The sequence below is a fragment of the Neomonachus schauinslandi genome, chromosome 12 (assembly GCF_002201575.2).
Source record: "Neomonachus schauinslandi chromosome 12, ASM220157v2, whole genome shotgun sequence".
Taxonomy (NCBI): Eukaryota; Metazoa; Chordata; class Mammalia; order Carnivora; family Phocidae; genus Neomonachus; species Neomonachus schauinslandi.
The window spans coordinates 1,093,519-1,114,259 of NC_058414.1; the positions used below are offsets into that span (position 1 = coordinate 1,093,519).

Consider the following 20,741-nt stretch of genomic DNA (forward strand, 5'->3'; position numbering starts at 1 on the left):
TCGTGGAAACCCACAGGACGTACACACATACAGCGAAGCCTAATGTAAACTGCGCACTGCGGTTAACCATCGTGCGTCACTGTGAGCGCTTCAGTGGTAAGGGAGGTGCCACCAGGAGGTGACCAGGAGGGGACCCGTGGGAGGGAGGGCAGCCGACGGGACTCTAACCAAGAGAAGAAAATTGCCCGATGTCCTTGTTTGGCACGAGAGAGGCCGTGAGAGCCGCACAAAGCAGGGGGGGCCACGGGCTCTGTGTGAGGGGACACTGGCCTGCTTCCCTGTGCACCGAGGCTGCCCCCGCCCCTGCCGCAGGGGGTCCAGCCGTCGAGGGGCTGACGCCAAGCCTGCAGGCGGTGGGCACACTTGTGCCTGTGGGCTCTGGTCCCTGGTCCCGCGGGTATGGCAGGGCGCCTCCTGAGCGTCCCCGGCCCCCAGCCTTGCCCTTGCACCCCCAAACGTGGTAACCCCCGTCTGCTCGTGCGCAGGCAAAGAAGTGCATCTCCTCGCACCTCAGCACGCTGGCGGACTTCGCCATCGAGATGTTCGACGTCCTGGATGAAATCAACTACCAGTCTTACAACGACTTTGTGCTCCGCGTCGGTATGTGGCTCCCGGCGGTGGCCACTGAGGCCAGCACGCGGCGCCCACCCGACCCGGGTCTCAGGGAGGGGGCGGGGCCTCCCAAATAGGGCGGGGCCTCCCAGATAGGGCTGGGGCCTCCCAGGAAGGAGGGCGGGGCCTCCCAGATAGGGGGTGGGGCCTCCCAGGAAGGGGCAGGGCATCTCGGATAGGGGGTGGGGTCTCCCAGGAAGGGGCGGGACCTCCCAGGAAGGAGGGCGGGGCCTCCCGGATAGGGGGTGGGGCCTCCCAAGAAGGGGCGGGACCTCCCAGGAAGGAGGGCGGGGCCTCCCGGATAGGGGGCGGGGCCTCCCGGATAGGGGTGGGGCCTCCCAGGAAGGGGCGGGGCCTCCCAGGGGCGGGCCTGGGAACGCAGGGACCCTACCTCTGAAAGTTGGCAACTGGGACCGAGGACCCAAAGGGCCGCTGCCCAGCTCTCGAAACACCTCTGAGTCCACATGCAGCTGGAGGAAAGTGCCCCCAAAGTGGTGGTTCTAGCCAGGATGGCGTGAGGACGGTAACAGAGGGGTCCCGCCAGAGCGGGGGGGTGTTCTCCCCAGCACAGCTCTGCCTGAGGCCGGGTGCCCGCCAGGCCCGCATGCCCACGTTCCGGCTTCGTCCTCGGCTGGAGCTCCACCATCCGTGTAGTGATGTTCCGGGAAACAGACACTGTTCCCGCCCCCCTGGGGGACCTGGCGGGGTGAGAGCCCAGGCCCTTCTACCCAGCAGGCAGGCTCTGTCTGGTCCGTGCCCCAGCAGGCATGGGGGAGCGGCCCCTCAGGCCCCGGTCTGGTCCCCGGCTCCACCCCAGGGCCATCCCACTGCCAGGCCTGAGGCACTGACGAGGCCGGTGGCCGAGACGTCATTAGCACCCCTGCCTAACCCAGAAAGTCTGTGCACGGGTGCAGAACGGGGACACAACGGGACACGTGATGTGGTGTCATCAGGAAGCCCCGTTGGGGGATGGCTACAGGGGTGATTGGCACTCTTTGGGCAAGTCGGACCCCGAGGCACGTAAAGAGAAGGGGACCTCTGCTCCCCTCTTCAGAACATCCCGAAAGGCTGAGCAGTTCTGGGCCCCACAGCTTGAACGCCCTGCAGGGTCGCAGCCAGGGGAACCATCAGGAGAGACTGTCCTTCCTGGAAAGGGACTGTGGGGGGACACAGTCCTACAGCCTGAAAGGCCAGGCTTCCTAGCTGCAGGGTCGGTGTGGGGTCGCTGGTCCGGGAAACAGGACTCTCTCCATGCCCGGGGGTCCATGTGTGAGCAGACACTGGGGGCCCCCTCTTCCCAAGGGGTGGGTCTCTGCTTCAGGAAGGGGCCCTGTGCTAGATGCTAAATGACCCCAGGAATCCATGACCCCGAGAGGGGCAGCTCATTCCCTCGGAAGCCTTGCTGGTGCCGACGGCGCTCCATGGCTGTCTTCCAGGCATCAATGTTGGCCCCGTGGTGGCCGGGGTGATCGGGGCTCGGAGGCCGCAGTACGACATTTGGGGAAACACAGTCAACGTGGCCAGTCGGATGGACAGCACCGGCGTCCAGGGCAGAATCCAGGTCAGTTCACTAGAGATGCCCGAGGCACATCCTGCAGGTGCGAGACGGTGCAAAAGGCCGGGGGGCCAGCCCGGCCTCCCTCTTCTGGGCAGGGACACGAGGCCGCCTAGTGCAGTGTGTCTGTGACCTGCAGGGCAGGACCCGAGACCAGGGGTGGTCTTGGTTTGGTTTGTCCTGTGGCTTTGGGGGTCAGCTCCCCCATGGCCATGTGTGGAGGCAGGGGCACGGTGGGTGCTGGGGTCCCAGCGGGCCCACCCGGCATCCAGGACCCTGCCCACCTGCCCGGCTGCCGTAGACGGAGGGGCTTCCTTGGGTTTGGAAGGGCGGGTGCTGTGGGGCTGCCTGGCCGGGAGCCTGTGGGCAACCCTGACAACCTGTAGCAGCCCCCCAAAGCTCCGGGACAGAGGCTGCTCTTCCCAAGTGTGCACAGGTGTGGGCGGCTCTCGGGACCCCCCTTCCAACCATGTGAACCCAGGTCTGCCGGGGCGCACGCTGCAGTCCCCGGGGGCCTCGGGGGAGACGGAGCCCGTCCCCCAGTGTGGCCGTGGCTGGCCTCTGGGCACCCACGGGGCTGGGGCGGGAAATGCAGGGTGCTCTGTGAGCGGCACCAGGTCCCACGCTGGCCTCTCCCTCTGCCCTGATCCCTGACAAGGTCCCCCGAGACCCGCGTGTACCCGGGTGCAGGTTGCCAGCTCTCCTGCGGCCGTGTGTTCGGTCCCCCGCCCGCCTCCGGCAGGTGCCCGCTACACCCTTGGATTCCTCGGTTTACCCGTCAGGAGACTCTGCTCAGAGCAGAGGCATCTGCAGTCTTTCCTTCGAATTTCTTGTATTGTCATGAAACACACACACGTTTACAATCCTCACGTGCGTGAGCGTGCGACTCAGAGGCGCTAAGTGTGTCTGCATTGTCCCGCCGCCATCCCACAGCCCGTCCCAGGACACTGCGCCTTCCCGGGCCGGGTCACCCCCAGGGGGGACTGGGCGAAGGCCCGTCCACTCTCCAGCTGGCCACTGTCTCACGTGAAAGTTCGAAGTTTCCACGACCAGATAGCAGTGAGCCCCTCCCCTGCTCAGCACCAGGACTGTTCCCTGTGGCCCCCGAGGGCCGTTCTCCATGATGTGGCTGCTGCTCGTGGCCTGGCCTGCCCTGGCTGCTGGGCTTCCGGCGATGTGCCTCCCAGGTCTCTGTCCCCTGGCTGCACTGCAGGGACCCCCTTCCACGGCCCTCACCCTCGTCCTGTGTGTGGGTCCCCGCATGGAGCCAAGAGTGCAGGGCAGATCCACAGGGGTACTGTGGATGACCACAGCCCCGTGTGCCCCCGTTCTGAGCCAGGCGCCCACCTCATGGGGTCCTGGGGCTCCGACAAGCCTTGTGACCCCCCCAGGCGGCCACTCTGCGTGCTGGAGCAGTTCTTCGCACGCCCCCCACGGCCACCTCCCTGCGTGTCTGTGTCTGGACTCCCCGAGGCACAGAGCACTCGGCTGTCCCATGAACGCCCCCGTCCCCCAGAGGACCTGCGACAGGGGAGCTCTATGCAGACGGGGGCCCCTTCCCCTGCATCAGGCCCGGGGTCAGCGTCTGGGGTGCGTGCACCAGGGCAGGACTGCCGTCAGCGTGGGTAAGACGCAGTCCGTCCGTTGGGGCCCCCGGTGCTGCCTGAACCCCTTCTGCCGAAGGACTACTCCCGCCCGCGGCCCCGTACGCGCACCTCCTCCCGTGTTGAGGAGAAGCACGCCCCACCGTTGCTCCTTTTACGAGTTCTTCCTCTGCTGGGCCCAAATTAGACATCCGGTTCTTTCCTGGAAGAAGTGCGCGAGGGATTCCGATGTTAGCCATCCAGCTTTGCCTGTCCTGCTTCTCCCTGTCCAGGCCTCTGGCTGGTGCCTGGGGTGCCACGGGGCTCCCACCTGGGCCTGCTGCTGTGTCTCGGTGCCCTGTCCAGCCTGCCGCGCACCCTGGGCCCTCCCCTCGGAGACCATGGCTTCCCCAGGCTTGTCCGGGGCTAGCGGGCGGCGCAGTCCCCAGACTGTCCTGGCCAGGGCCCCTCTAGTCCCCTGGCACTGTCTGATGTTGGGGACACGTCGCGGGGGGTGGAGGACGGAGCCCTCTGTGCGGCCCTGCCCCCGGCATCCTCCCCTGCTGACCCCGGGGATGCTCGCATGCTTTCCTCCGCTGCAGGTGACCGAGGAGGTTCACCGGCTGCTGCGAAGGGGCACCTACCGCTTCGTGTGCCGCGGGAAGGTCAGCGTCAAGGGCAAGGGCGAGATGCTGACGTACTTCCTGGAAGGCCGGACCGATGGAAACGGCTCCCAGGCCAGGTCCCTGAACGCAGAGCGGAAAATGTGTGCTTACGGACGAGCCGGCCTCCAGACTAGACTGGCCACAGGCCCGCCCCCGGCGGCCCCCACGGCCGGCCTCCCGGTCAGAGCCGGGCTGGGGGCTCTGCAGGGCTCGGGGCTCCCCCCGGGCCCGCCAGGCCAGCACCTGCGCCCCGGAGCAGCTGGGAAGGAGGCTTAGCTGGCTGCTGGGGGCTCAGGGGCTCCAGCAGGGACCAGCCCGGCCCACAGAGCAGGGCCGGCGGCCGGAGGCTGGGCTGCGGAAGGGGTGCCGTGCAGGCGTGACCCGAAGCAGCCGGGCAGTGACGGGCCAGGGGAGCCCTGCCCTCCTGGATGCTGAGGCTTTCAGGGGACTGTGCTCGCTCGGTCCTCTCCTCGGTGGCCGAGGAGCGGCTGCCGGGGTTGGTCAGCTCAGCGTCCGGCGTCGGGACCTTGTGAACATGCTCCGTGGCCGCAGGCTTCGCTGAGCCAGAGCCATGGAGCTGTGGCCGGCAGAGCGGGAGTGTGCCCCGAGGAGGCCCGCGGCAGCCCCAGCTGGAAGCCAGGCCTCCCGCGTGCGGCAGGGCCAGAAGGGCAGGCCCGGGGCCCAGGCGGGCGGTTTGGGGAGAAGCCCTGCCGCACAGAGCGGGCCCTGCTGGCTTCCTTCGGGAGCGGTTTCTGCCAAGACCCAGAGGCAGGTCTTCTGGAATTCTTGGGGCCCCGAGCCACGTCTCTGTGTCCCGACCAGCATCGTCCCTGCTCTGCCTGCCCGTCCCGCGTTGTCCCTCGGCCCCCAGATGGCCTCGGCCCTACAGACCCTGGCCTCTCTCGTCGGGGGAGGAACCGAGGTCGGGGTCACGGGCCCCTTGCTGTCCCCGCGTCTGGGGCTCCTGCTCGTCTCACAACAGCACAAGCTTCCTGGGCGGATGAGCCCGCGCCCCGGACATGGGATTCGGGGTGCGTGTGGGCTGCACCTGTGTGGAGAGCTCCACAGGTGACTCTGGGGAGGTCTGGGGGTCTCCCGCGCACACAGGTGCAGACCGAGGACACGCGGGATGTGCTGTTAGGGGTGCGGGGCGGCGGCTCCGGCCACAGGAGGAAGGCAGCTGGGCACCGGCGGGCGGGGCTGGGCTCACTCTGGCTGAGCCCCCGTCGATGTCCCGGGGCTGCTCCCATGGTGGGCTTGTGAGGCGTGGCGTCCTCCGGGGGGCTCAGCCCTGCCCGGCTGGGTTGCAGCCAGCCTGGGCAGCCGCCGGGCTGTGTGTGGACAGGCCAGCTGCTGCGGGACTCTGGACGGAAGTAGGTGGGCCGACGGCCTCCCTCCTGAGAAGCAGCTCTGCGCTGAGCCACTGAGTCCTTCTCAGCCTTTAGAGACATGGCGGGATTCCATCAGGGGAAACCGAGTCATCCTGAGAGTCCTGTGAGCATGCGGCCCGCGTGGTGAGCCTGTCTGTGCCGGGCTGCAGGGCTGAGGACCTGGCCAGGGTCCTGGTGCCCGCCTGCTGGTGGCGGCCAAGCTGCCCCCGGGGCAGGGCAGGGGGGCGGCAGACTGCACCATGGCCCCGACTCCGTGCTCTGCCGCGCGGCAAAGGGACTTCACAGACGGAATTGAAGGTACGGGCCTTAAGCTGGGGCAGGATCCTGAGCTCTCTGGGTGGACCACCTGCCCCCCTCGAAGTGGACAGAGAGGCAGGGCAGCCCGGATGGCCCAAGCATGAGGTAGCTGTTTAAAGATGCGGGGACCCGACATCAACCATCGGGGAGAGGAGCTGGTCGCCCCCGCGGACACACGCCACGGATTCCGTGTCGACCCGGGCGAGCCGGGGGGCGGGTGGACGCCCGTGAACTCTCCGCAGCGCCCCCAGCCCTGCCGGGCCCGGACCTGGGGTCTGCACAACCAGGAGCTCTGGAGCCCTGCAGGCGTGGCCACCGGTCGTGGCAGCGGCAGGAGGCCGTGTGACCCGACGGTTGTGGGCCGGCCGCCATGACCACCCACGGTGGCGCCGCGGCCCAGCTCCCAGGAGCGCACACTTCTGTCATCAGCAGACCAGACCCTACCGCCCCGAGGGCGCGGCAGCCCCCACAGCGGCCCTTGGAGGCGGGTGCGCGATGTCTTCCTCTTTATTTGTGATGAGACCGTATGATCTTGCCTTATTTATTTTTAATCCTGTACAGCATCCACGGACAAACGTTAGCCTTTCGAGTAGGGTTCTCTCTAAATTATTTAAGATGCTCTGTAAATAGTGAACTGTTTCAGGGGACACCTGTTCACTCCCACCAAAAATGAGAACAGCCCCCTGCCCCGTGCGAACAGCACGCTTTACCCAGATGTGTGACGTCCCTAAGGCACCGCGCCCCTGCTTGGGGAAGCCCCGGCACTGGGGGGGCCCTGAGTGTCCCTCGTGTGCTGCTTACGCCCAACCTCAGTAGCGCAGAAGGCAGCCCCAAACTTCCAGACGCTTCCACGGACCACCGGGCCCGGGGGGTCCGCTGCACGGGGTGTGTGTGCTGCAGCGTGGAGCCCCCCACAGACCAGGCCCCCCGAGCCTGCACGTTTGTCAGACCCCAGAGCCAACAACGCTTCAGACCCTTTCTGTCTCCAGAAGCAATAACTAACTCTAAACTGCGGTCCAAAGCCAGTGGTGATTCCAGCATAAGCCATGTGCACGAGTTTGCCCGAGTTCAACCACGCTGTGGGGGGCCCGACACCCCCACGGCCCCCCAGCCCCTCCTGCAGACCCAGCTCAGGCCCCGCGCTCTGCGGGGTTTGCTGTCGGTGCGTGGGACATAGGAGCAGAGGGCCTGCCTCAGCCCCGTCAGTTAAGTCGCCCTCGGGGCGAGAGCAGGTCTGTGCACGCCTGTGACCCTCCTGACCCGTCTCAGCGCGTCCACGGGGTGCGGTGAGCCTCGGGGCCAGGACGCCGTCCTGCCTGGTGAGCCTGGTTGACGTGTGGGCTCTGAGCCCCACCGGACCCATCCAGCCTTCAGGGGCACCAGGCGCTGGTTCCACCTGGTGGGAATGCCGTGCTCTCGTCCCATCAGCACCCAGAAGTAGTATGAACCCCCTCCTTTGTCCTGCTGCTCAAGAAGGAAGGGTCCTGTGGGCCTCGCGCGTGTGTCCCAGACAGGTGGACCGTCTCCACTCCCGCGTATGGTCCTGTGATTCCCTGAGTCGGGGGGCCCTGCGGGCCCCTCCCCGTGTGGCAGGCTCGCCCACAACACGCACACAGCCTGCGAGGCAGGTGCTCCCTCAGCGTGCGCCCACCGCACGTGGGAGCCGGGTACGGGGGCTGGCGGGCGCCCCACCACGCGCCCAGCAGCCCTGACCCCGCGGGTCACAGGGCACTGCCAGCGCTTGTAATTCTGAGGCATGTGGGCCTGTTGGCTCCATAGAAAGTCACCCCGGAAACCGACCTGACCTGATTTTGTAGTGGCTTCAATGAAAAAAAACGACAAAACTAAAAAAGCAAAAAATCAACCTTCTTAGAGGCAGTTGATTTCAAAATGTTTGGTTTGGTGAAATGAATAAGGGGCAAGCTGAGGCCCGCTGGAAGCTGGAGGGCACAGCCGTGTCCCTGCGCCCGGACATCCTGCCTCCCCAGCTGCGGTTTGCTTTGAAAGTTGCCTGGGACTTGGAGCCCCAACACCCTCTGAGGGGGTGTGGGGACCACGTGAAGATGTGACCTTTCTTCTCACAGTGTCTTGGGGTTTGCATTTGCCCCCATGAATCTTAGGCTGGGGTGGGTTGAAGTCTGGTTCAGGGAATGGATTGCTAGGGGTGGCTGGAGGACTCCCCTCCTGGACGGCAGGGTGGGGATGGGGCAGATGGCCAGGAAGGCTCAGTTTGGCTCAGCCTGAGGAGTAAACTCCCAGCTGTGAATTTTGCCAAGATGGACTTGGGAGGTGGGGGGTTGGCGCTGACAGGCAGGCCCCTGGGGAGTGGGGCGGGGTCCTTGATTCTATGAGAGCATTCTACTTGGCAGCCCACAGAGCACCTTGCCCGTGTGTCGCCCATTGGCCACTTACAGCCCCCACGGTGTCGTGAGGGATCTGGGGCTCAGAGAGGTTATTGACTTAAGCGAAGTCCCACAGCGCGAGTGGCAGGACCAGGATTTATGCCAGCCTGTCTGTCCCAAGCCCTTGGTTTTCCATCGTACTCAGTGGCTCTTCGCTGACGCCGAGTTGGGTTTGAGGGAGCCCCCTAGCTGGTCTGCACCCAGGTGCCCACTGCGGTGGGGGGACCCTGGCAGGCTGGTTCGGAGTGTTTGCCCCACAGCCCACCCCGGGTGTGCCCCGGGGAGCTCAGTCAGAACGCTGTCCTCACAGTGGACCTCCCAAGGACAGTCTGAGTTAGCCTGAGAAGTCCCACCTTGTCTCGCTTTCCATCCTAAATCTGTCGTGCCCACAGCCTGTCCTGTCTGAGAAAACACAGACCCCCCTTCAGCAGGGAGGTTGGTTGCCCATGTCTTCCTGCATGGTCTCTCTGGCATCAAACTGGGAGACGGAGCCCCCAAGGCACACACGCTTCCCCACGTCCACGGAGCCGGGTGGCCCCCGAGTCCCGGCCGAAGGCGCGTGAGCCCCGGGAGGCCGTCGGTCGAGTCGGCCGTCTCTGCTCCCTCTTGCCTGGTGGAATGGCCATCTGGTGCCTCACTCCACGGGAGCGGTATGGGCGGTGAACGTCCCTTCCTGCAGGTCGGGGGACGGCCAGGGCAGGTTTCTGTGAGAACGCGTGGAAGGCAAGACAGGGATCGTGGAGGCTGGCCGGAAACCGGCAGCCTCCTGGGCCCCGACTCCTTCGGCTCCGGGCAGCTCAGACGTCGTTCGGAAGCTCGGTTTGCAAACAGCTCGCATCATGTGCTGAGAGCTGATGTTTAAACAGAGAGGTGGTCCTAGACCAACGGCCGAGAGAGCTGGGTGACTCTGGGCTCCCTGACCCGCATATGGTGTGCGGGACCATCTGCAGAGCGCCGTGTCTGTGGCCTCTCGCTCCCCATGGCGTGGGCCACGGGCCCACCAGCAGCCAGAACTGTTTCTTGCCTCCTACCAGCAGCCCCACCCAGCCCCCGGGCCCCGGGCATGAAGCACACGTCTCAGGGGACCGTGCCCCAGTTGCGGGATCCCGAGGAAGCTACCACCTTTGCGCACTCCGGGGCGCCCGCGCAGCCGAACTCCCGTCCCGGAGGGGCGCGCGCGGTCTCGCCTTCGCCCTGTACAAACTGTGGGCTCGCACGCACGTGCCCTCTGAATTGCATGCCCTGAAATCCCCACGTGTGTGAAACCCACTTTGAACTTGAAAACACGCAGCATGCGCGGAGGGACAGGCCCCCCCGGGCCATCTGCCGGCTGGCCGCAGAGCGTCCCCGCGACACGGTGCAGCCTGGGGCCCCGGCCTGTGCGGCCAGCGCCTGCAGTCGTCACGCAGCGTCCCCCAGCCCGGACGCCCCTCGTCCCTGCCCGCCCCCCCCCCCCGGCCCCCCCCTCCCCCCCCCCCCCCCCCCCCCCGGGCCACACGATTGCACACCACCTTGCACAAGGAAGGTAACGTATCGATCGCGACCACCTTAGAGTAGCTTCCATTCTCACCGAAGGTAAACCCAAAGCCCACCCTTGATTTTCTTTCCTCACCGAGAAAGGCCGGATACGCCCCTGCACCCTTCCGTGTCCGGCTGGGTGTGGCTTTGCCGCTCGATGGAATGCAGGGGTGGGTGGGCACGGGGACACGCTCTCTACCCACGGAGCTCACTCGGGAATGGTTCTGCAGACACGGAACCAGGTGACGGGGTCAGAGTGACGGCAGCTCACGGTCACCAGGTAGCTTCTCTCGATAGATTTGTATAATCAATACGGGTCTATTTTTACGTCAGCCCCACACTGTACCTTCCAGTCTTTTCCAAGATTGTTCGACTGAGACAAGTCACTGAATAATTGGTCCTATTTTTATTAACAAACCAGTGAACGGACTGAAATGTTAACGTGAATGTACATTTCTTAATTGCGACTTTTCTACTGAGTGTTTGCACTACACTTTCTGGAATCTTATTTAACAAAAATAAAGGAAAAAATTGCTTGACTAAAAACCCGGTGGCCGTTTTACTCGCGAACCGCGGCGTTTTGTGGCTTGTGGGAAGACGTGCCTCCCTGCAGGGGGACTGTGGTGTCCTCTGGTGTCGGCGGCCCGTCCTCTGGGCCGGACTCGGCTCCTCCTCTGACCGCGGGGCGGTGGGGTGCGGGGGCTCGGCTTCTGCTCCCAACCGGAGACTCCGGGGAGGACGACGTGTACCTCCTGTGGTTCTCAGACTGCTCTCGGACTAACCGGTCAGGGACTGTTGTTGAAGGCAGACCAAGGGTGGACAGCAGGGGTGGGGGTGCGTCACCAGCAGGCTGAGTCAGGATGTTCCCTAAAACCGGGCTCTGCAGCCCAAGGTCAGGCCAAAGTCAGGGCCTAGCAGAGAAGAGGCTGTGAGGCATCAGACCAGAATGTTAGGGAGGGTTTGCCACCGGCCACCCTCCACCAGGACACACCTAATGCCACCGTCCAGGGAAGCCCCCTCCTACCCAAAGAGTGGGCAAGAGAAGAAGGGTTGGTGCAGGGACCCTGCAGCTGGTGGGGAGGCAAGGACTGGGCCAGACTCTGGGGATCATGAGAGCGTGGCCCGGGCTCGGCACATCCCGTAGAGCCTGAGACCCCGTCAGCAGGGGAGGGGGGTGGAGGGGCTGCCGGACTCTGCCCCCTCTGAGGACGCCCTGAATCCCAGGGCAATTTCCAGACCCCACTCACTCGGCATTTTCCCTTAGAGGTCTGGCAGACACATCAAAGGGAACACACCACCCTGAGGGGTGTGAGTGGGTGAGAGAGGCTGTTCTTTGAAAGAGCAGGTCCCCCAGTCACGGGGCTGCTAAGTCCAGTCTGCAGGGCAGGCGGCAGCTGGAGACGCAGGGAGGAACTGAGGTTGCATCTCAAGTCCGATGGCTGCCTGGAGGCAGAATCCCCTCCTCCCCTGGGAGGACCGCAGTCTTTTCCTCTTCAGGCCTTCAACTGATTGGACGAGGCCCACCCACATTATCGAGGGCGATCTGCTTTAATCACAGCCCACTGCTATAAATGTTGATCTCACCTAAACCAGACCTTCACCCTGACATCTAGTGGCGTTTGACCAAACTGGGCACAGTGGCCCAGCCAAGCTGACACATAAAATGAGTCGTCACAAATGTGTATCTTTAAGCTCAAACGAAATCAATCCAAAGTAAAGGAATTTAAAAAATCCTTACGAAAAGCACAATATCCCCAGAGAAACAGGACATTTACAGAATCCTCCGAGAAAGGGATACAACCAACCAGGAAGCAGGTGGACACTTGTCCAACTTGCCAACAGAACCATCCATGAGGGAAACGCGCATGAGAACACAAGGGTACCGTGTCACCTTTCCAGCTGGTATGTGACTTAATTATGATTATTTTTTATTTTTTGGTACGTGTTTTAAAAGCTATCGTAAAACCAGCAAAGCTGCAGCGAGCGCTCACTCGGACACAGCTCACGGGCCCCGCACCTCGCTGGGTAATACCCAGCGGGGACCACACGATGGGAACACCGTTTAACCCACAAAAGGACTTGGAGGATTCTAACACTGGTAGACATTGGTACAAAATGCTTTGTTCCACGCCCCCATCCCCAATCCTGTGAGTGGGGTGTGGTATCACCCTGCTTGTGCCCTCGGCGAGGCTGCCTGGCATGCTGGACCCCGCCCCAGCCCTCGAGCAGGGGATCCGGAGCACGGACAGTCTGTGTCCCACCGAGGCGGCCACGCACACATGGGTGGGCCTGGGGCCTGCGTGCAGCCCCGTGGCGGCCAGCAAAGGAACGGGGCCCCCGGTCCGGCACCCCCACATGGAGCCGGGTTCCCACTTTCCCGCTCAGATGCGCCGGGCGAGCACCTGCTTGGCGTCACCTGCAGAGAGCCCAGGTGGAGGTGCAGCCGAGCCACCAGAATGGAAGTGAACACGGGTTGTTTTGAGTCTTTGTTTCGCAGCAAAAAAAAAAAAATTTAAAACACCAGGCGCTAAGACTTTACTGGAAAGTGATGCACAAACCAGACCCTGCAGCGAGGCCACCGAGCAGCCCCTCAAACCAGGTTTCTGACACGGTGACAAGGGGTGTGAACGTCAAATACGGAACCCCGGATAAATAGCTTATTTTAGGAAGAAAACGTATAGTTTTGAAGATTAGATTAGAAGGGGATCACTTCTCATTTCACGCTGAACAGAAACTGCACAAGGAGAAGCATGCTATGGGGCTCGCTGGCTGTGGCGTGGGGGTGTTCCTGAAGAGGACCCTGGTTCAGAGACCCCGAGGGGTCCCCGTCTATGCAGCCCGGACTGGCAGTGCCCGCGTCCCGAGTGCCGGTCTGAGGCTGCCCTCCCGCCCGTGCACAGCTCGGGTCCCGAGGACACGGAGGTCACGGAGGTGGTGGGTGCGGCCAGGACGCCCTCCCGGGCCCCACGTTCCGGCTTCAGGCACAGGACTCGCTCCTTCCTTGGGCTACTTGCTGGCCACATCTTCCCGTGGCTGGAACACGCTCACAATCCACGCTGTTTTATTTGTGAAACGCCCCCCCAGGATTGCATTTCAAACACCAACTAGAGGGCCTGTGACCTACGCTTGCATACGCTCTTTTGCACAAATGCAAGAATCCGTTTTGCTAACACGTGGGGGAGAAAACGCAACATGAGCATCTAGGAAAGTAGCTTACGAACAAAACGCTTCCTTCTGAGCACCTGTAATTCCCAGGCTTTCAAGAACAACCTCCCCGAAGTGCCCCCGTCATGCCTTCCTCCTCCCTGGCCTCATTCTGCATCTGAATTTGTCAAGGGCTGTAAGCACTTGATGACCCATCGGAATCACTTTGCATCAGACACAGATGCTCAGCAGAACCGTTCACTGACTTCCAGTATTGAAGGTGCGAAGGGTTTGCACTGAAGTATTTTTCCATGGTATGCAATTCTAGGCAGACTTTCTGCTTTATACTTTTGTGTTGTATTTGAAAAATTCATAAACTTATCATTTCCATAATCTGACAATAAATGTTATAACAAAGGGAGAAGTGAACACGTTGAAGAGTCAGCTTATGAAGGAAGAACCAGGTCAGGACACGCAGGACTGTGTAAGCCCACTGGACAGTAAATCCGCTCTTCCCACACGTACAGTCATTTGAAGTGACTCATCCAGTGACGGCAAACCACCCCCACCCCGGGAGGACTGTCCTCCTTCCTTGTTGGAAACCTCCCAACAAACACAGGGAGTGCCCTGCTTTAGGGCTGCCTCCTGATTCTGTCCAGCAGTGAGCTTGATCTGCAGCCCTGAGAGTGGGGCCACCATGGCCAGGCCTGGAGGGGCAGCCCTGGAGATGGCCCGGGGTAGGGTTGGAAACAAACGCTCTTTTCGTTTTCGGAAGGAAAAAAAACAGAGCACAGGGTGTAAACACTTCCAGCTTTTCCGTGGGACCCCAGCGAGACTGCACAGGGACGGGGCAGAGACGGCCCGAACCACGGCACAGGGTCGGATTCTTCACCCCACCCCCACCTTCCGGAACCAGCGCCTGCAAACCGCCCGAAGCGCCTCCCGCTCAGAGTCCCAGCATCTGACTCTCCCGGAATGGCATCCTGAGCCCGCTGGGTGTGTGGCCCCAGCCCTGTGTGGGTGGCTGGGTCGCCACGCTCCCTGGTCTCTACGTGCAAAATGTCATCCTGTGCCCTGGGTCACACTGGGGAAGCCGCAGGGGTGGCGGGCACCCCCAGGGTGGCGCAGTGGGAGTCCACCTCCCCCGTCGGCTCCCTCTGGGCCCTGCGCTCTGGTGGTACCTTGGAGAGCCTCGTTAGCTCGCCCCCACCCGACTCGAGAGGCACAGCGCGGGGAGGGCAGCGGTCCAAGTGGGACCTGGGCAAGCCCTGAGGAGGGCTGGGGTTTGCAGACAGACAGAGGGCCGGGTGAGTCCAGCCGAGGTGCGAGCTCCAGAGCATCGCACCCCCCGGCCCCGGCCCCGAGGGTCAATCGTCCTGGATGGTGAGCTCATGCTGAGTGGCCTCCTCGATGTCCTGAAGCTGGCGGATTTCCCACTGCCTCACGCGCTCCATCTGTCGGAGGAAAGGCGTCTCTGAGAAGGCCCGCGTTGCAGGAGCACCGGCCATAGCTGCCCGTGGACAGCAGAGGCCCACGCGGGCTGCACGCCCCTCCCCACCCGGCCCCGCCCTCGGCTCTTGGGCACCCCTGCTTCCACGTGCCGGGCATCACAACCATACCACGGAGCGGCAACCGCCCAGAGGGCCGAGTCTGGGTGGGCACCGGAGGGGTGGCTGAGGACCCAGGGGAGTGGGGCAGAGGGGGCCGGAGGGCTGGGCACAGGGACAGGGAGGGCCAGTCGGGGGCGTGCCGGGGACGTCCCCGCGGGGCGGAGTAGACAGGCGGTCTTGCGGGGCTGCAGCAGGGAGAAGGGCCCAGGCCAGGGTGGGGAACACGGGCAGGATGAGGCCTGCTCCTGACCGAGACGCGGGCTTGGCCTCATAGAAGCCACGGCGGGGGGGGGGGGGGGGGGGGGCAGGGTGGCGGAGCCAGACCGCACAGGGCCGTGTGCAGGGGCCGGATCGAGGACAGGGTTGGCGGTGGAAGGAAAGACTGGGTCCTCGGCCCCCCATGGCGGGTCCCCCACAGATCATGGTCCTCCAAATAGCCTGGAAGTGTAAAAAAATGAAGCAATCCCTGGGTGGGGGCAAATGAGGACCAGGAGAAGCTGGTGTTGTCAGCAAGGGTGTGGGCAGATGGCAGAACGAGTGGGGACAGCAGAGCCGGGGGACGGGCCACCAGCAAGCACATGAACCCTTCCCAGAGCCCAGAGCAGTCAGAGGGGCTGGAAGCTGGGCGCCTGCATGAGGGCCCCCATGGGCCCAGGGCCTGCCCCACCTCTGGGACAATCTCTGCCACACAGTGAGACCCCCAGGCCCCTTCCCTTTGTCAGCTCCAGAATATTCCAGCCCTGCTCACACCTCTCCTGGCAGCAGGTGGGAACATCATCAGCCCGTGGGGACAGGGCTCTAGGGAGGCATTTGGGGCTTGGGGGCAGCCCCGCACTCGGGCCCCACCCAGGAACGCAGGCGGAGCTCTGGTCAGCTCTGCAAGGCCGGGTTCCCAACTACGACCAGACACAGCCACAGAGGGCGGGGTGGGGGGGACCATCAGGAAAGCATCCCACCAGCAACGCCCCAGAAGGGCGAGTGGGGCCAAGCAGAGAGGACTGGAAGGCCAGTGAAAGGAATCAGTGGGAGAATCGAGGCGTCCTGCGGCGACCTTGGAAAGTGGAACCCAGCACCCCTCCGAGGGGCGGACAAGGGGTGAGAGAAGAAAGAAGAGACGGAAAGAAGCCATCCAGGCTGCCCCACACCTGACTTCCACGGGGTCCCAGCAGGTGGAGCGGAGCCACGGGCCTCAGAGGCCACAGAGGGAGGGGTGAAGGTTTCCCAGAGGGACCCAACAGACCGACGGGCGCCCAGCCCACGAGCCAGGCCATGCACTGCACACGTCCCACCTCTGGGCAGCAGACCTGGACAGCCGGGGTCAGCTGTGGCCCCACGTGAGGGGCAAGGTGGAAGTCCCCCGACCGTGCCCTTCTCAGAACCTTCTAGAACAGCAGGGTGTCACAGGAGAGGTGAACCAGCTGAGGGGCCAGGATGCAGTGCTCCGAGCAGGAAAGGGGCCCTAGGGATGGGGTCAGGGATGGGGTCGGGGACAGGGTCGGGTCGGGGACACAGTCAGAGACAGGGTCAGGTTGGGGATAGTCGTACCACAGTGGCCAGCTTCTTCAGGTCCCGCTTCCTCCTCCTGGCTGTGTTGGGGATCCCGGGCAACCCCACGGATCGAGGCCTGCTCCTTGCTCCGCGGGACTCTGCTCGCTGCTGCCGCCGCGTGACCGAGGCCGCTGTGGGCGGCTCTTCCCTGGGAGCCCGGGGGTCTGGGTTGGGCCCTGGCTGCCCACTGGCCACCCTGGAGGCCCAGATGCTAGAAAGCTGCGGGGTCTGGAGGGCGGCCGTGGAGCTGAGCCCTGCCTGGGGGGCCGGGGGGTTCCAGGAGAGGTGTGCAGGCAGCGGGGATCCAGGCTCAGGGCCCTCTGCTGGGTGGGAGGGGACGGGGCCTGCTGGCCTCCTGCGCAGGCTGGGGGAGGCTCCCAGAGGGGTGCTGTGCTTCAGGACCCTTCTCAAGGGCAGCTGACTCCTCAGTGAAGAGGGGCCCTCGTCTTCCTCAGAGGAGCTCACCCTGGAAAACTGCCGAGACAGGGCACAGATGTCGGCTCCCTAGAAGGTCCCGGCAGGAGCCTCCGGATGGGCACCAGAGCCCACCGGGCACGTCCTCCTCCCCCCGGCCTCTGCCCTGGGCACAGAGCCTCCAGTCCCACCCCGGGTGGGAGCGTGCGGCCCAGAGCGCGCTCCCGCCGTACCTGCCTTTCCACCTAAGTCGCCTGTTCCAGTTTTTGGTCAAAAGCAAGCATTGGTCCAAAATGTGGTCTTAATAATGGAATTGAAAAAGAAGGGGGGGGGCGCCTGGGTGGCTCAGTCGTTAAGCGGCTGCCTTCGGCTCAGGTCAGGATCCCGGGGTCCTGGGATCGAGCCCCGCAACCATCGGGCTCCCTGCTCGGCGGGAAGCCTGCTTCCCCCTCCCCCGCTCCCCCTGCTTGTGTTCCTGCTCTTCGCGGTCTCTCTCTGTCAAATAAATAAATAAAATCTTTTTTTTATTCTTATGTTAATAAATAAAATCTTTAAAAAAAAGAAGAAAAAGAAAAAGAAGGGGTTTTCAGGTAAAAAGACTTTTTCCTTTTTTTCAGGAGAAAACTGTAAAACATTGTCAATGAAATCATCTTAACATTTACGCTCAACATAAAAGAGCAGAACGGCGGGCGGACGCAGCTGCTCTTTGTATGATGGGACGGCAAATCAGGCAAGGGTGTGGACACCCAGCGTCCTGATCCCGAGCCCCCGGCCGGCAGCAAAAGCTCCTTCAGAGTGTTTTTCCATCGAGAACAAAGCCTCTGGGAAAACCCTCAAACTCCTGTGCTCACGGCCTTTCCCTGATGCTGACAAACTGTCTTCGGCAAACAGTTTTATTGTCATCCTAAGGTCATGGTCTCCACAGAGCTCCTTGACAGGTTGTCATGTCAAAAGGACGTGACAGACTGAGCAGCTTGGTTTTTGAAAGAAGCCCTCGTGTGTCTTTTAAAGAGGTATTAATTAACACTGCAGTGCATCCGAGCCAATCCCCTACCAGTCTAGGTAACTTTCAGAGGAATGCTGATTTTATGTTGAATGCCACGGATGGAATGGCGGAAAGTATTCGCAAAGTACAAATCCAATAAGGGGATACTATCCGAAGTACGCAAGGAATTCATACAGCTCAATAGCAAAAAGCCAAATAATCCAATTAGAACATGGGCAGAGGACGTGAACAGACATATCTCTAAAGAGGACATCCAGGTGGCTGACAGACACATGAAAAGATGCTCCACATCACTCAGCACCAGGGAAATGCAAATCAAAACGACGATGATCTATCACCTCACACCTGTCGGAATGGCCAAAATCAACAACACAAGAAACAGCAGGTGTCGGCGAGGATGCGGAGAAAGGGGACCCCCCCGTGCACTGTTGGTGGGAATGCAGGCTGGTGCAGCCACTCTGGACAACAGTATGGAGGGTCCTCAAAAAAATGAAAAATTGGAATATCACGTGCCCCAGGAATTCCACGTCTGGGCATTTGGCCACGGGGAAGGAAACCATCATCCTGAAAAGGTACCGACTGACCCTGCCACGTTCACTGCAGCCGTGTTCACGCTTTGCTAAATCCCACTCTCGGGGGCCGATCTCATGCACCTGTTCACTAGTGGGAAGAACAGTTTCTGGTGATGATATCCACTGTGGGCCCTGCTTCCTAAAAGTATCAATCAAGAAAGCCACTGTCATGCATGGTGCGGGAGGGACTGGAACTTTTCTCCAACAACAAGTGGATAGAAGTGTGACGATGGGGTGATTGGGACATGCCCGGAAGCCCGCAGTCTTGGCGGCAGCCCACCAACTGGCTTCCGCTCGGGGGGGAGAACAGAGCCAGCAGTCAGTGCAAGATACTACCGTGGGGTTGCCCTTGAATTCCTGCTGTGCATTTGCACCTGAAGGGATGTATCCGGTAGTGAGTTTTTGGGGAGGCAGAGCTGAGAAGCATAGTCATGATAGTGAACTAAACTTTTCCTAGAACAGAGGACAGATGCTTATGTTGCCTTAAACGTGAGCCTGATCAGAAATGCTCCAAGGCCGTGGGAAAGCGTCTTAGCCATCGTTTGCTGCGTGACAAATCACGCCAGCACTGAGGAGCGTAAGACAGACATGGGTGGTCGCGGTTTCCGTGGGTGGGGGGCTTGGGCTCTCCCATGGGGCTGCTGCCCTCCTGTCCTGCTTAAAATCAAAGCATAGAGGGACAAGTAAAACTAGAAAGTCTAACATCAGCCTTCCTGCCACCCGGCTCCCCTAAGTAGCTACCGTTAGCAATTTGTAAGAAAACAAAAAGCACGGAATGCGCGTCCTGTATACAAAAGAAGTTCACGTTTCATAAATGGAATCCTGATGTGCATGGCTGTGTGGCTTTTCACCTCACCGGTGATGGGCCACGTCCCTGACTCTCTGAACAAAGCACGTCAAGTCGCTTATTTGAGCGTGGCAGAGTTGGGTGTTTAAATTCCCCAGAGGGGCTTCGAGGTGGGCCAGGGCAGAAGAGGTCTGTAAATACGGTCTGGCGGGAAGGGGTTGTTGCTCGCGGAAACGCGTTCAGTGGAGTGTGCTGGAGCATTCCGAATCGGATCCCAGTGAGGTCTTAGAGCATTCTTCCGAGGTGAGTATATCATGACCAGGCAGCTGGGGGAAGTGCCAGCCCAGCTGAAACCGAAAACAGGTCGGACCGTGCGGAACGTCCACAGGAGAGTCTCCCAGCCCCTGGGCCAGAAAGCCAGTCGGGAGTGTCCTCCTGGGGGGTGGTCAGTTCCCCAGCGGCTACTGTGTAGGTCTCAGGGTGCTCTTGCTACATTGTTTCCCGTCGCAAAACCCGTAGAGATTGATGAATGTGAACTCTAACCACTCTGAAGAGCTGGATTCGCTCCAGAGAATGAGTCAGCATCAGTAAGTGCCCAAGTGTTTCCCAGAGTGGCTGCGCGGTCCTCCAGCCTCGCGGGCCCGCACGGGGAGCCCAAGTCGCTCCGCATCCTCACCGGCATTCGGGGTCGGCGGCTCCTAAGGTGTTCTACTGTTTGCTTTCTAACAGGTGAGCAGTGGTACCTCACGGCAGGGTCGTTTTAATGTGCATTTCTTCCACGACCGGTGATGGTGAGCATCTTACCCTTTATTTACCACCTACTTACCGCGTATACATCTTCTTTGCTGGTTAGAGGTTGAACACCTGAGCCCTGTCGACAAAGGCAAACAGAATCAGCTCGCTTATTAACAGACTGGCACTGGGTCAGAAAGCGCATCGGCTCCACGCCGTCCATAGGAGGCTGCGCCGGAGACAAAGGGCTTCGGAAAGATCCACAGCATTATGGCAGCAAAGACAACCCATGGGGGGGACGTGTGAACACGGGAGCACCTCTGCTGTTAAGAGGCCAAATTCATGGAAAAATGCATTAGATGAGTTGAAAAACAAAAGCACAGGGTGATTAAAAAGTCTAAATGTTTTCCTGCTTTAAGCACCTTTGCTCCAGATGCTGCAGCATCAACACAGAGCAAAATCCACAGAGAAATACGGAGAAACAGAAGTAAACTAGTAATTGAGGCTACTTCACGGTGTGGGTTTTTTTTTTTCTTTCTAAGCCTATGGTAGATCAAAGAGAAAAAGAAGAGAAATGATCCAAATCCCATGGAAGGTCATCAGCGCTTGTAAAGGGAGACAAAGTCATTCTACTTCCAAGAGGGACCAGGCTCAGTGCAGAGGAGGGGTACGCACCAGGCGGGGCTTCTACCAGAAAGGCATTGAGAGCGAACAGGAGCATATTTTCTGATTAGCAGGAGCTACCCTGAACTAACTTACGCATGGAAGTGAACTGAGAACCAATACACAATTAAATGCTGATATGCTTTTCCATAAGAACAATTTGAGAGCCACCTGGGTGGCTCATCGGGTTAAGCGTCTGCCTTCGGCCCAGGTCATGATCCCAGTGTCCTGGGATCGAGCCC

General features: G+C 61.5%; 2 protein-coding genes across 2 annotated transcripts in view; one reads left to right on the forward strand and one right to left on the reverse strand.

Moving 5' to 3' along the window:
* ADCY1 (adenylate cyclase 1) overlaps window positions 1-4,691 on the forward strand; it is a 102,655-nt gene extending 97,964 nt beyond the window's left edge. Inside the window, exons 17-19 of the mRNA XM_044920111.1 lie at window positions 486-600; window positions 2,049-2,173; window positions 4,353-4,691. Coding sequence (XP_044776046.1) covers window positions 486-600; window positions 2,049-2,173; window positions 4,353-4,691 — 579 coding nt within the window. The remainder of the gene's footprint in view (window positions 1-485; window positions 601-2,048; window positions 2,174-4,352) is intronic.
* Window positions 4,692-14,174: 9,483 nt separating this feature from the next.
* Window positions 14,175-20,092, reverse strand: LOC110592675 (coiled-coil domain-containing protein 201-like). The gene is made up of 3 exons (XM_021703743.1): window positions 19,931-20,092; window positions 16,323-16,799; window positions 14,175-14,621 (listed from the first exon to the last, which is right to left on the reverse strand). The coding sequence occupies exons 1-3, from the start codon at window positions 20,057-20,059 to the stop codon at window positions 14,535-14,537; spliced, it is 693 nt and encodes a 230-aa protein (XP_021559418.1). The 5' UTR covers window positions 20,060-20,092; the 3' UTR covers window positions 14,175-14,534.
* Between the last annotated feature and the right edge of the window lie 649 nt (window positions 20,093-20,741).